Consider the following 13,403-nt stretch of genomic DNA (forward strand, 5'->3'; position numbering starts at 1 on the left):
TGCTAGAAAGGAGAAGTTCTTATGTTTCATACGTGCGTAAAAGCATTTCATTTTTTATCAGTGCATGCAACTCAAAGAGACCCTATAACGGTTCCCATCGGCTTCTCTCCCACCCCCTCGCCCGCGAGTGCCACTCTAGTATTGGGTGGTGGTGGTGGGGGGGGGGGGGCATGATGAGGGTGATGCCGTTGAGTTCCTCTGGCTAATTTTCCGTCATGATGGCCATGATGGCGTGTCTATGGCATCGGCATGGAGACATTAAGGCTTGTTCTGGTGGGTCTGGTCGACTAGATCTTGCGGACTGGTGTGTTCCTGCTACAATCTTCTGTGATCTTCATCATGCCTACCGAGCTCGAAGCATGCCACTGGTCGATGTGTCAACACTGAAGCCTTTGTGTTGGCGTTGAAAGCAAGTTTCTAAACGAATGTTTAAACCTCTTGGAGGCGATTCAGACTTGTGTGGACTATGACCAAAGATAAAGGTAGCTTGGTTCTTCTTTGTATTATGCCTGTATTCTATTGTTATGTTTTTTTTCTGTGTCAACGAACATCAATATGTTCCTGAAAAAGAGATCCACTTTTCGCCTACATGGCGAAATGATCCACCTTTATATATCCAAGACACTTTAGTTAAGGTTTAAAAGTTTGGAAGAGGGGTTGTAGAGAAGTTAGACACGTGACATGTTAGGCGATCTTTAGGTAATTAGTTAAAAGATGAAGACATAAGTTACGATGAAGTCTCAAGATGTTGTATATTCCAATTCCACCTAACCTCCGTCCTATTCGGATGGCATGTGCATGATGTCTTGCTTTTATACATTATCACCCCAACGAGCGAACAAATATATTTGTCGGTATATCGTAAACGCATAAACAGATGAATTTATACATAACAATCCCCTAAATTAAGCCATCACCACTCTCCATTTTTTTACCTTTTAATAAACCAAACAAGCCGTGCATTAATAGGGTGTCAACCGAAATAAATCCTCCGCCGTCCGATCTAAATCAGATGGCTTATATTATGCCACGACTCCCATGCTTCTCACCGTCTTCTTCCCCTCGACGGCGCCCGTGACAAGGAACATGCACCCGCGAACGCCACGCCCGTTTGCTCCTCGCTTCCGCCTCACTCAAACGGCTTCTTCCCTCCTATAAACCCAACTCGGCACCAACCGCTCCAATGGCGGAATTCCCCAAGCCCGCACCACCGCCCACCCCCTCGGAGCCCTCGCTCGCCGCGCCCCGCCACACGCACTGACCCAACCCACGCCGCGCCGCGCGCCGTGCCCTAGATCGGTAGATCGAGGGGAGAAGAAGGACCCGCTCGCCCCGGCGGACCGCCCCGCGGCGCGATGGTGGAGACGTCGGGCGGGAGGTGGAGGCTGCACCTCCACGGGCAGCGGCGGAGCGCGGCCGCCTTCCTGGCCGCCAACAAGACCCTGCTCGCCGCCGTGTGGGTCGCCGGGTTCGCGCTCGTCTTCCTGTGGCAGAGCGCCTCCGTGTTCGTCGCCGCCCGCGCCGTCGCGCCCGGCGCCGCGGCTGCGCCCGATGGCGTACAACCTGACCGACTTCGGGGGCGTCGGGGACGGGCGGGCGGTGAACACCCGGGCCTTCGAGCGCGCCGTGGAGACCGTCTCGGCCTTCGCGGACCAAGGCGGGGCGCAGCTCAATGTGCCGCCCGGCCGCTGGCTCACGGGCCCCTTCAACCTCACCAGCCACATGACGCTGTTCCTCGCCGAGGGCGCCGAGATCCTCGGCATTACGGTGAGCCTTTTACTTACAACCGGAGCAATGGGGTTAGTTTTTTGGAGTGCTGTTGAATTGTGGCGTGGATCATGGCTGGCTAACACGTAGTTGAATTAAATCCCTTTGACTAGTTTGGCTTGATGGATAAACAGACCAATGGTAAAAATACAAGGATTGTTGTTGTGTGATGTGTCGCTAGGACCGAAGATTGAAGTGATACCAATGTTCAGAATTTCCCCATTTTGGAAAATGGTTGGGTAATAATTGCACAATATAATTACCACATTGTCTGTTTAATTCCAACTTCCGCACTATCTTTCTTTTAGCTCGGCGAAACATTGCTGTTTATCTGAAAGCAAACATTTAGAATGTGTTTAGAGTTGGGTGGAATGTGGTATGACTTGAACTGTCACTCTTAGCTCTCTGAATCTTAGACTCGAGCATGGTACCATGTACAGATTTCAGATTAGCAGGTGTATCTAGCTGGGGTTCTGATATTTCTCTTGACAGGACGAGAAGGATTGGCCGCTGATGCCAGCACTGCCATCTTATGGATATGGGAGGGAGCGCAAAGGACCTCGTTTCTGTAGTCTAATTCATGGACAGAATTTGAAAGATGTTGTCATTACAGGTTTGCCTTTTATCTAAGTAAGCTGTCAATATTAACTTGTCGAGCTGTGTAATCTACAACACCCTATCATGGATTTGTTGGTTAGCTGTGAAGCAACATGCATGAGAGAAGTGCATAATGTGCATATTAAGCAATCTAGTGATGGTAACAGTATACCAGCATGCCTGACTGTTTGAATAACACAAAGCAACTGATTGACCTGTTTAATCCCCTAAACTGAATGTACTTGATTTCGGTATGCATGATTTGATGTCCCGCTTATTCGTTAAAAGTAGAACATTATATCCATAGCTTGAATAGCATATTCTCTAGTGATCTTTAAATGGGTAAATACTGAATAGGCAAGTTCACTGAAACAGCAGTACCTGCAGTTTGGTGGTTTCACTATGCATTTGTTTCTCAATTGTATACTAAATTACTAACAGAACAATGATGGTATGCCATGTTCATGCTTCATTGGATGATAGCTATTTAACTATCACGACCTTCCTTCTATTCAATCTGCTAAATAGGACACAATGGTAGCATAAATGGCCAGGGTGAAGTTTGGTGGTTGAAGCATCGCAGAAGAATGCTGAAGAACACAAGACCTCCACTTGTACAACTGATGTGGTCCAAGGACATTGTTATTACAAATATAACGTTGCGGAATTCACCTTTCTGGCACTTCCACCCATATGATTGCACGAATGTTACTGTTTCGGATGTTACAATCTTAGCTCCTATTTCTGGTGCTCCGAACACAGATGGCATAGATCCAGGTATTCATCCTGCAACTATTTTTAATGATTCCAGTATAACCTATATTTCTTTTTGCAATATTCAGGCGTTACTTCAAGCATCTGCATATTTGTAGTATTACCTATCTGCTAATGATGTATATCATCTGGGATAGATTCTTGTATCATCTGGGACTGAAACCATATTAGGCATCTTCAGCTGACATATGTTTATGCATTGTACAGATTCTTGTGAGGATGTCTTAATTGAGAACTGCTACATATCTGTTGGTGATGACGCAATTGCTATAAAGAGCGGGTGGGATCAATATGGGATTGCATATGGGCGGCCGTCTTCTAACATCTTAATACGCAATGTGACAGTCCGATCTTTGGTCAGGTATATATTACTTTTTAAACAATATTTATTTGCATGAGCCTTTTATTTCAAGTCCGGTGCTCAAGACAAAGCACTGGTTTTAGACCAGGATAAGCTTTCACATTCTTTTGCATAGAATGTGGAGTATAAAGGTGAAGCTTACACTCTTTTTCTTGCCTGTGTGCAGTGCTGGAATTTCAATTGGCAGTGAGATGTCTGGTGGAGTTGCAAATGTTACGGTGAAGAATGTACGCATCTGGGATTCAAGGCGAGGCGTGAGAATAAAGACTGCCATAGGAAGAGGAGGCTACATCCGCAATATCTCCTACAGCAACATAACCTTCGACAATGTTCGTGCTGCAATTGTGATAAAGGTTGACTACAATGAGCATGCTGATGATGGGTATGACAGAAATGCCTTCCCAGATATCACAGGCATATCATTCAAAAAAATACATGGGTGGGGTGTTCGTGTGCCTGTCCGTGCTCATGGCAGCAATTACATCCCCATCAAGGATATCACCTTTCAGGACATGTCAGTAGGCATCAGCTACAAGAAGAAGCATATATTCCAATGCTCCTACATTGAAGGCCGTGTTATCGGGTCAGTCTTTCCAAAACCATGTGAGAATTTAGATGTCTACGATGAGCAAGGGCAGCTTCTCAAGAGTGGGGCAGTGCTGAACAGTACGGAAGTTGATTATGACATATGAGACACATACTGTCACTGATAGGTTTTCAATAGTGTAAGTTAGATACTATCATATTTTTTGGTTTTTTAATCTTTTATCTTTTTGTCGTAGAACTGTAAATACAGAGGAGATTCTCCTCTTCATAGGTTTGCTTACATTGGCTCCTTTGTATCTCACCAATTATTTGGCCACCATTGACATTCTGTTCTTGCAAAAGGTGGAAAAGAACCTTGTAATCTTGCAATGTTTTGGCCTTAACTTCTGGTCTCTATTGTGCTAGACTTAGACTTCTTTGATAAATTCTACGTACTTAAGTCACTGGAAGAAACTTTGCGCGTGTCAATGTGGTGCCAATTTTTCTTATAGCAACTATTTCGGACCTTCCTTGCATTTCCATTTTCAACTCTCTCACACCTGTAGGAGTAAGTTGCAGAAGGTATAATTATTCATAAGTTGCATTTTGGGATCTCATTGCTAGTGCCATGGTCATTTCATAAAATTATCTGCCGGCATATTTTGGATAGTGGAAGCCGCAAGGCAACATGACAGGAAATCAGGGGAGGCAGATAAAGCGAAAGCCGTGATCAAGAGGAAGTCAATCTGAAGCAGAACTGGAACCGGGGAAGTAATCTCGCACTCTCCCAGCCAGGTGATTCACTCATTCCATCATGCGCTTCTAACCATTCCGTCAGCCCCAATTTGTTCTGATCTCCACAAATGCACGCGTTTACTGTTTCACGGAAGAGAAAAGAGCACCCATAGTGAGAAATCCGGGGTTTCTGTGGCTCCGAGGGATCGTAGGCATTCTGTAGCCGGTGGAATGGGTTTCAGATAGCTGAGGCTTTTCTTCTTTGCCGTAGAACGGATAAGAGCCTCCTCCATGGCTATCGCTGTTGTTGGATGCCACACATCAACAACCACTTGACGTTACAAACATGTGCTCTTATATTTTTTTTTTATTGTGTTGTCACTATTGTCATGATGATAACTGCGTCCTCTTGTTTACTTGTGCAGCCTACTGACTTGGTCTCTGGATCAATTACTGCGTCATGCTCGACAACTGAAAGTAAGTGTGAAGCGGAATCTAAAACAGTGTGTGTTATTGATCGACACTTACTTCTTTTTATATGAATATATATGTTAAGTCACAGTGAGAAAATCTTAAATACTAAGAAGAAGTAAAAAAGTCCATGACAAATCTAATAATAGTATAATATCATATTCACTTGACCAATCTAAACAATTTCACCTTATATATACTGATTGTAGGAGTCAAAGTTAGAACAGTTTCATGGTCCACAGTTTCTAAAAAACACCGCGTATGTTTTTGCCGAAGTTAGCAGTTGACTTCTAGATGCATCCACTTGATCCTGAACGGACCATGAAGCCGCCCAAGATTTGCAGCGTGGTGAGAGGAGCAGGGACGCCACACTGTTAGCAATTAACACAAGCATTGTGCAGAGGCAGAAGGGAAGTCTTATTTGGGGGGTTGGCCCTTGCCCATTCATGCATATGTGTGTGCCCGTGGTCCAGGCAGGAGCGAATCGATACTATATACTACTCCTATCTATCTAGCAGATCTGAACACGTGCCTTTCGAATCTTCTGCTGCTTATGTTTTGCTCCTGCGCGTTAGCCGAGTGTCACAGTCACACCCAGGAGAAAACAATGTAGTACTTGCCTGATTATCAAGCTAGAATAAGGGGGAGGAACCCCAGAAGAATGTGCAGCTAGCTCCCACATGTTAAGCACTGTTTGTGAGCAGTCGCTTCCAGTTGGTTCCATGCTAAATTGCTAACTAGCTAATCATTTTGTCATGGATCGGAGGCAAGAACATTCTCTGGCAGTGGCCACCTCATCATTATCGAGGCTTTGAGAAGATGCTGCTCTCCTAAGTTGGAGTTTAGGATATGTAGGTCCCAGCCTGACATGAGAGCGGCATACCTTGAAACTCGGCTAATTTAGAAACCATATGTACCTAAACATGTGGGATATTTTAGAAAATTTCATATTACTTAGTCTTACTGTTTGTTAAGCTCTGTATATGTTGGACTGGAGTAATGCTGCACCACCATTGTTAATCAGGGGTAACCAACTAACCATGTGTGCCTAGAGAGGTAGTAGAACCCCCACCCAACGGCCCTGCTGCATACACGCACGCCACTCACGTGGGTGATAAATATCCTATCCGCACTGTCCAGTGCAATCGAAAGTGCATTTGGGGTAGGTTGATATCCAAAGGACAAAAGTACGGCAGAGAAGAAGATTCAACCAATTCCCTTTTATAGAGAGATCAACCTGTAGCATTATTAGTCCATAAATTCATATCGCCACAGAATTATCCATGGCTATTGTGCATGTGTCCCAGGCTACAGAATTCATAAATTCTGCAGAGATGCTAACATGTACTGTGAACTTTTAACTCTGTAATTCACGTGCTGCTTCAGGAAATTTAAGGCTTGTTTGGTGCATGGGACTTGTTACTCCTTCTGATCCACACTCCCTCTGATCCATACTAACATGTACTTATGAAAGTTAAGTGATGACCTCTTCCAGTTGGTTCATGCTAACTAATCATTTTTGCCATGTATCAGGCATGACGTTCCGTATCGGTGATTCCCTTATATTGTTGACTTTCAGAATATGCTGCTCCCATCAGTTGAGTTCCTCATCTCGCTGACACGTGGGCCCCGACCAGACATGAGAGGGGCATGTTCTGAAGGTCAGCTGCAGACTGGCATAGTTTTTAGACAACTCTTATTATCCTGCTACTGTTGTTTAGTAAGCAGATGACCACACTATATGCATGTTGAACTGGAGTGATGTTGTTGCACTATTGTTAATCAGGGCAATATAGCTAGAGCCTAGAGGAGTAGTATTGTAGGACCCCACCCAAAGGCCATACACGCACGCCACTCACGTGGATTATATCCGCAGTGTCAAGTGCAGTGCAGACTGTTTGGTTGGCAAGCCAACCGAAGGACAAAAGTACAGTACTGAAGAAGATTCAACTCATTATTCTATAGAGAGATCAACCTTCAATATTATAACCCCCCTAAAGAAAAAAGAAAATTGAAGTTTTCCTTCCTTGCCTTCAGAGTTCTTGACATGGACCTGCCTCCGGTGTTCTGCCTGGGCTCTTTGCTACAAAAATTCGCAAATTTCGGCAGAAATACTGCCATGGATGAACTTCAGCTTGTTTGTACTCCCTCCATTCCTAAATATAAGTATTTTTAGAGATTTCAATACGGACTACATAGGGAGCAAAATGAGTGAATCTAAACTCTAAAGTATGTCTATATAAATCCGTATGTAGTCCATATTAAAATCTCTAAAAGGACTTATATTTAGGAACAGAGGGAGTAATATGTGTGCTGCTTTTTGTGTGTGCGAAAAAGCACATGCTTCTGATGATCTATCTCGAGGCTGGTTTGGTGATATTAACCTATTTACATTTTTGCAACATTTTTCAAGACTAGGAGTTGTGGCCGACGGAAAAAATATATGTAGCGTGCTCGTCACGCGCTCACAAACTATGCCATCCTCAATTCATTTCGTTATCGCGTGTACCGTGTACGATGGGGAGTGCGTCGACAACCTGATCTTAATCGTGTATGCTCCCCGTACTAGGATCCGAACCGAGTTGTTGCTTGGATGGTGACACTAGACATGGTTTGCAGTCCTTCCCCCACCAAGAGTCGAACCAAGATGCTCTGCCCTGTGTCATATCAAGCTCCATTATTCTTCCGGTGTGAGCGGCATAGCGGGCCACATGGGAAGAAAACGATATTCGATCCGTATTCAGGATTCTCACCGTGGTAATTAAGCCATCTCAAAGGGAGTAAAATTTCTCAAAACGCCAATTTACTACTACATTTGATCCATAATAAGTGTGGCAGTTTTGAACTAACCTCACCTCAGTTTAAAACTGCGATGCCTATTTTGGATCGGAGGGAGTAATTGCTTGATAGATGCTGCATCCATGGAAGGACAACAGAGACAACGCAACAGCTAGCTAGTGGAGTGCGCGCGCGTCCTTTTCGGGCCTCAGTTGGAACTGTTGCTAGACACAGAAACCGGAGCCAGATTAGACATATAGGTGTCACAAACACACACAGTGCATTGTATACTCGGATCTTGCTATTCGGCACATGCTTGAAAACGACCCCCCGTGTTGTCTACCATCGCAAGTTGCCCATGAATATGCGCCTAGCTAGGGCTTGTGTGGTGTGGCGTGCATCTGATCTAGCCCTTTTTCTTTATTATTCCAGCGTCTGGTTCGCACATGGAATTGAGTGTGTGCATCTCATGCAGCTACCCTTGAATATCCGTGCATATATGTTCATCAATCAGAGCGGAAAATTCTGCTCCAGACAAAGCATCCTTGACTTTTCTTTTCGCGAGATCATCGTCGATCCTCTGAAGAAAAGTAGGCAGCAGTGCACTAGTATGTTGTTTCACCTGGCTGCAAGAGATTGTAACGTTTATTCTGCCTTATCTAGCTAGCTCAGGGTGATATTTCTTCCAGCCTAGTAATTGTTTCTTCCCTCCTTGTATAGGAGTACTACTTGTGTAAACCCTCGGAACATTGTTGCCCTGTGGTAATTAAGTAAAATAAACATCACAAAAAATGCTGAACGTGCTGTTTGAAAAGCTTGGGGTACGTGGGTCCATCTATTTCGATGTCTATGTAAATGGTACTAGCAGCAGTCTGATCTAGTCTCGGTTGCCTTCTTCTCTACACAACTTCAACGCGAAAACATAGGACGGCTCATGATGTTGATTTCGACAAGGGACTTGGATGTAGCGAGCTGTTTGCGATATTTGAAAGGTTGTGGATAGGTCTCGGTCGACTGAGACTTAACCAAGTCTCAGTCAAGTAATATAGTATATAAGAAGCAAAATGGAAAAACCGAAAAGAAAAATTTAGTACGAATCTCCATGCAAAAGTCAAATGAATATAGCATCGATAGAGACATAACGAAGTCTCGGTCGACTGAGACTTAGCAAAACTGTATTTGAAATGAACTGTAACCTTGTAGTACATCCATATACATCTTCTTCTTTTGTTTAAGCGGCCATACAAATTTTCTGTTTCACTTTTGCATTTTCCGTTTGCAAGATACAAATAAGACAGGAAAAAACAAGCGTCTGTAGACAGTGTTAAAACTAGCAATGCAAATGTAATACTCTTTGCAATGCACCTGATGAAATTGTGCACGTTTTAGGTTAACTGCAGCAGTGACAGTATGTTAACTATAATAGTGTATATGAAGTATAGACCTGTAAAAAGAAGAAGAAAACTAGTATCTGAAGTAGGAGTCTCGGGAGTCAAAGCTCCACAGGGAAGCGCTGGCGCCATGGCCACACTCCTCCATGTCCTCGTCGCCCTGCGGCGGCGGCGGCGTCACCTGCAGGAAGTCGTACGCATTGCTGCCCCAGCCGGCCGTCGGCGAGAAGAGCGGCGGCTGGTGCGCCATGACCGAGCGCCAGTCGATGCTGTCGTCCGGCGCGGCCGCCACCTCGTCGCCGAAAATGTCCATGGCGCCGTTCTCATGCTGCGCCCACGACGGCTGCGTCACGGACCACTGGTCCGTAGACAGCGCGGCCGGCGCCCGCGAGAAGCAGTCGTCGGCCACGTCCATGAGCGCCGCGGCGGCCTCCCGGGCGGAGACGGCGGCGCGGTTGGCGTGGGAGAGCGCGGCCGCCTGCACCTCCTGCGGGTCGACGCTGTGGCGGCACGGCGGCGGCGGCGAGTCCGGGAAGTTGAGGTCGGCGCCGGCCGCGCCTGGCCCGCGGAGGCAGACGAAGGCGGCGTCGAAGGCGCGCGCGGCCTTCTCGGGCGCGTCGTAGGAGCCCAGCCAGATGCGCTCCCGGCTGTTGGGCAGCCGGATCTCCGACACCCACTTGCCCCACTTGCGCCGCCGCACGCCCTTGTACTTCCTGCCCCCGCCGCCCTCCGCCTCCGGCGACGCGGCCCCGCTCGCCGGCGACGACGTCGACATGACGCTGGTCAGCTAGCAGCTCAGCTGGTAGCCGGGAGACTAGCTAGTCGTTGTCGTCGTCGTCGTCGATGGAAGCTTGCTCGTGCTGCTGCCACTGTACGTCGTCGAGGGTTGGCCGCTGGCTGGCTGCGTTGTCGATGGAGCTGAGCTGATGGTGTTGGCGCGCGGCCGCTTTATACCGTCGCCGGGGTCGCGCGCGGCGCGTTGACTCGCGGGAAATGGCGCGTCGGACGGGGACGTGCATGGTCCTGGCCACGTGGCGAGTCGTAGGGCCAGCTAGCAGGGATCGCTTTGGCGAACGCGTGCAGATCCCTGGTGTGGCTGCTCGGTGGGGCCGCAGTCGGTCGTCCTCTTGCAGGATCTCTCCTGTCCTAATTGGGGCCTCTTTGGTTCTAGAGACATGTACTAAAATGTACACGGATTTTTTTTTTGACATATACAGTACCAGCTAATTATTGAAGGTTTAGGGAGGAGGAGGATCATTGATGACGCCGAGAGACAATTGGGTTGACTCTACGTACTGCAAAAAAGTCAATCAAAGCTCTACAGTGCTTATACTATAGAATAATAAGGCATGAGGGATCAAAGTCCAAATTTGATGACATGTGTGAATATATTTTTAAGCGGAAGTCAGTGGCCCCATCGATAGCAAGACGCCTATGGTGAGTTTGTTACTCTTGAAACTCATCGTATTACTCGGTGTTTCCAAAACGAAAAAAAAAACTCAATATCTTTGTACAGTACATTATTATCATGTAGTGGTGTCTACTCTCACTTGATAGAAAACCCACCATGCATGATATTTTTGTGCTGGTGCATGTTTAAAGTGCTAGAGTTGTTCCTTCGCAAAGAAAGTGGTAGAGTTGTTCCAAATTATGTCAGACTTATAAAAATCTATATTACAAAAGTTTTTTTTTAAATAGAGAGTTGTATTAATTAAAAGAGGAAACATTGTTCTTACAATCTTGCAAAGGCACGCTCAATGCTCGGGTTGGCACTGTCCCTTGCATAACGCCACCACGCAACTCTCTACGCCAAACTGGGCAAGACAATGGGCTAAACTATTGACTCTTCTATCTACTTTACGAACTTTAACTTCTCCGCTTCCTTGCTTGATGGCTTGTAATTCCCTCGCAATCACTCTGATTTCCGATCTATCCATACATGAGGGGTCGAGTGCCTTTGCCACCACATTGTTTTCCATCTCAATAACTAAAGGTAGGTCCGTACCTGACATTGCTTTCCGTAGTCCTTCTAGACAAGCCATCGCTTCGGCAAAATCTGCTCCTTTGCATCGTGGAATATAGTCCCAGGCCGATAAGATAATTCTCCCATCATGATCTCGAACCACGGATCCCCATGCTCCACTGCTGCTCTCCTGCAAGAAACTTCCATCAACATTGACCTTGTCCCACCCGAGGTCAGGCTTTTGCCACACTTCCTCCTTAGTATTATCATGTTCTTTCACTCCTGGCAGTTTGATCATATAGGGCTTTTCCCTTACGATTGATCTCGGAGTTTCCGTTCTCAATTATGCAGATGTTTACAAGTTAGTTTTGCAAAAATCGAGCAGAGTGGGAAATTTTTGCTTTACCATTTGCAAAGATCACATCATTTCTATGATGCCAAACACGCCACAAAAATAGCATTAGTTTTTGTCTTAGGTCTTCAGTCGCTTTATCAAGTAGGACAAAAACTCAATCCCTTTCTGTATAGCTTACTTCACTCTCAGGACGGAGGTTCCACACGTCCTTCAACTCATGCCAAAGGGCTCTCGAAAACGTACATCGTTGTGCAACATGGAATCCCGTTTCGTCATCAGCACCACAAACACTACAAAATCGGAGTGAGGCCCGGGATACGTCTAAATCTCTTAGCTTTAACCGCAAGGGATTCAGTTGCTAGCCTCCATGCAAATACATGTTTTTCTCCTACACATACAGTGGGAAATGCTATCAGAGGCTCTAGAGGCCCCATGGAGGGGGGCGCCATCCACGACTTCCGGTGAGTTGTGCGATGTAGCCCGCATGTGGTCCCGAGTCAATATGTATATTTTCTCGAAAATTTCAACAAGTTTACATTTGGAGATGACGGGGTTTTGCATTCTTGTGGTTTCGCAAAAGAAATTTTGAGCACCTAAAGTTGCCTTTTAGTCCACAATCATCAGCTTTTAGCTAATAATTGCCTTTTTCCTGTAGATTTATTTCTTGCACATTTTCTAACATTTTTAAAAAGAACTACACAATTCTAGCACATGCTAGATTTTTTGAAAGAAACTTCAGTTCTATAAACCTACTTTATTTCTAATTTAAGAGTGAGTGACATGGAGTGTAATCAGTGCCCACTCAATTGCATAAGCATAGCATACTATGTCGAAGTTCATATTACCCCTCTTCGACTTGAAAATCATAATACGCCCCTTTCTTATAGTTCTCGATACAACTCCGTCAGCGAACTAACCCGTGGTTGGATGATTATGAAGACAACGGTATTCCCAGCCCGATGTGGAAAGCTTTGATTGGAAAAGAAAAGGGCAGGGCCCCACCCAGTAAAATACAGGGGGCAAAGATTAGTTATGGACGAAAAGTTACATAGGCATCAGTAGCAGCTTCATCAGTGTAGCATTTTCGATGATGAATAGCGTCTCCGTCTGTAATGTGTTAAAAAAACACTCCGTTGCATATGTGGCCGCCATGTCATCAGAGCCACATAATCCTCTGTCTCTCCCTCTCCCTCTCTCTCAATACATGTCAGCACACCCGAATCATTTCCTCCTAAGCTACTTGTCTGAATAACATAGAATCTAAATTATGGTCTCACTGAATGTTTTTACTAGGTAAACTGATTTTTCACAGCAGGCTTTTGGGTAATAACTTAAAAGTCATCTTCATCTTTTTTTTTGAGAGAGAGAAATAAGTCATCTTCTCCTAAACTACCAGTTCAAGTGAGTCGGAGTTTGAAGCGCGGTCTCGGTGGATGAAATGGTTTGAACTTTGAAGTTTCGGACCAAAATTTGAGGTAGCAACATAGCAGGTCACTAATTCTCCGCAAATCTGCTTGTCCATACGATGATTAGGATTTTCCTTGCAGTATTTTCATGTGTTTGTTTCAATTTTTACCTCACGGGCAATTCGCAAATAATAATAATAATAATAATAATAATAATATCATGGAGTGTTTGGGTGGCGTGTTTTGCTACCTTTGTGCTACTAGCTAGCTAGCCGCGTGG

The 13,403-nt window shown here is 45.5% G+C and overlaps 1 protein-coding gene and 1 pseudogene across 1 annotated transcript; one reads left to right on the forward strand and one right to left on the reverse strand.

The window, feature by feature from the left end:
• Positions 1-1,088: 1,088 nt before the first annotated feature.
• Positions 1,089-4,449, forward strand: LOC109768248 (probable polygalacturonase; annotated as a pseudogene).
• Positions 4,450-8,085: 3,636 nt separating this feature from the next.
• LOC109768259 (uncharacterized) lies at positions 8,086-10,299 on the reverse strand. Its single transcript, XM_020327000.3, has one exon. The coding sequence runs from the start codon at positions 10,172-10,174 to the stop codon at positions 9,473-9,475; it is 702 nt and encodes a 233-aa protein (XP_020182589.1). The 5' UTR covers positions 10,175-10,299; the 3' UTR covers positions 8,086-9,472.
• Between the last annotated feature and the right edge of the window lie 3,104 nt (positions 10,300-13,403).

This window comes from Aegilops tauschii, chromosome 6 (assembly GCF_002575655.3).
Source record: "Aegilops tauschii subsp. strangulata cultivar AL8/78 chromosome 6, Aet v6.0, whole genome shotgun sequence".
NCBI lineage: Eukaryota > Viridiplantae > Streptophyta > Magnoliopsida > Poales > Poaceae > Aegilops > Aegilops tauschii.

Excerpts from the sequence above, each read along its gene's own strand:
- LOC109768259 (XM_020327000.3), bottom strand. The coding sequence starts at position 10,174 with ATGTCGACGTCGTCGCCGGCGAGCGGGGCCGCGTCGCCGGAGGCGGAG.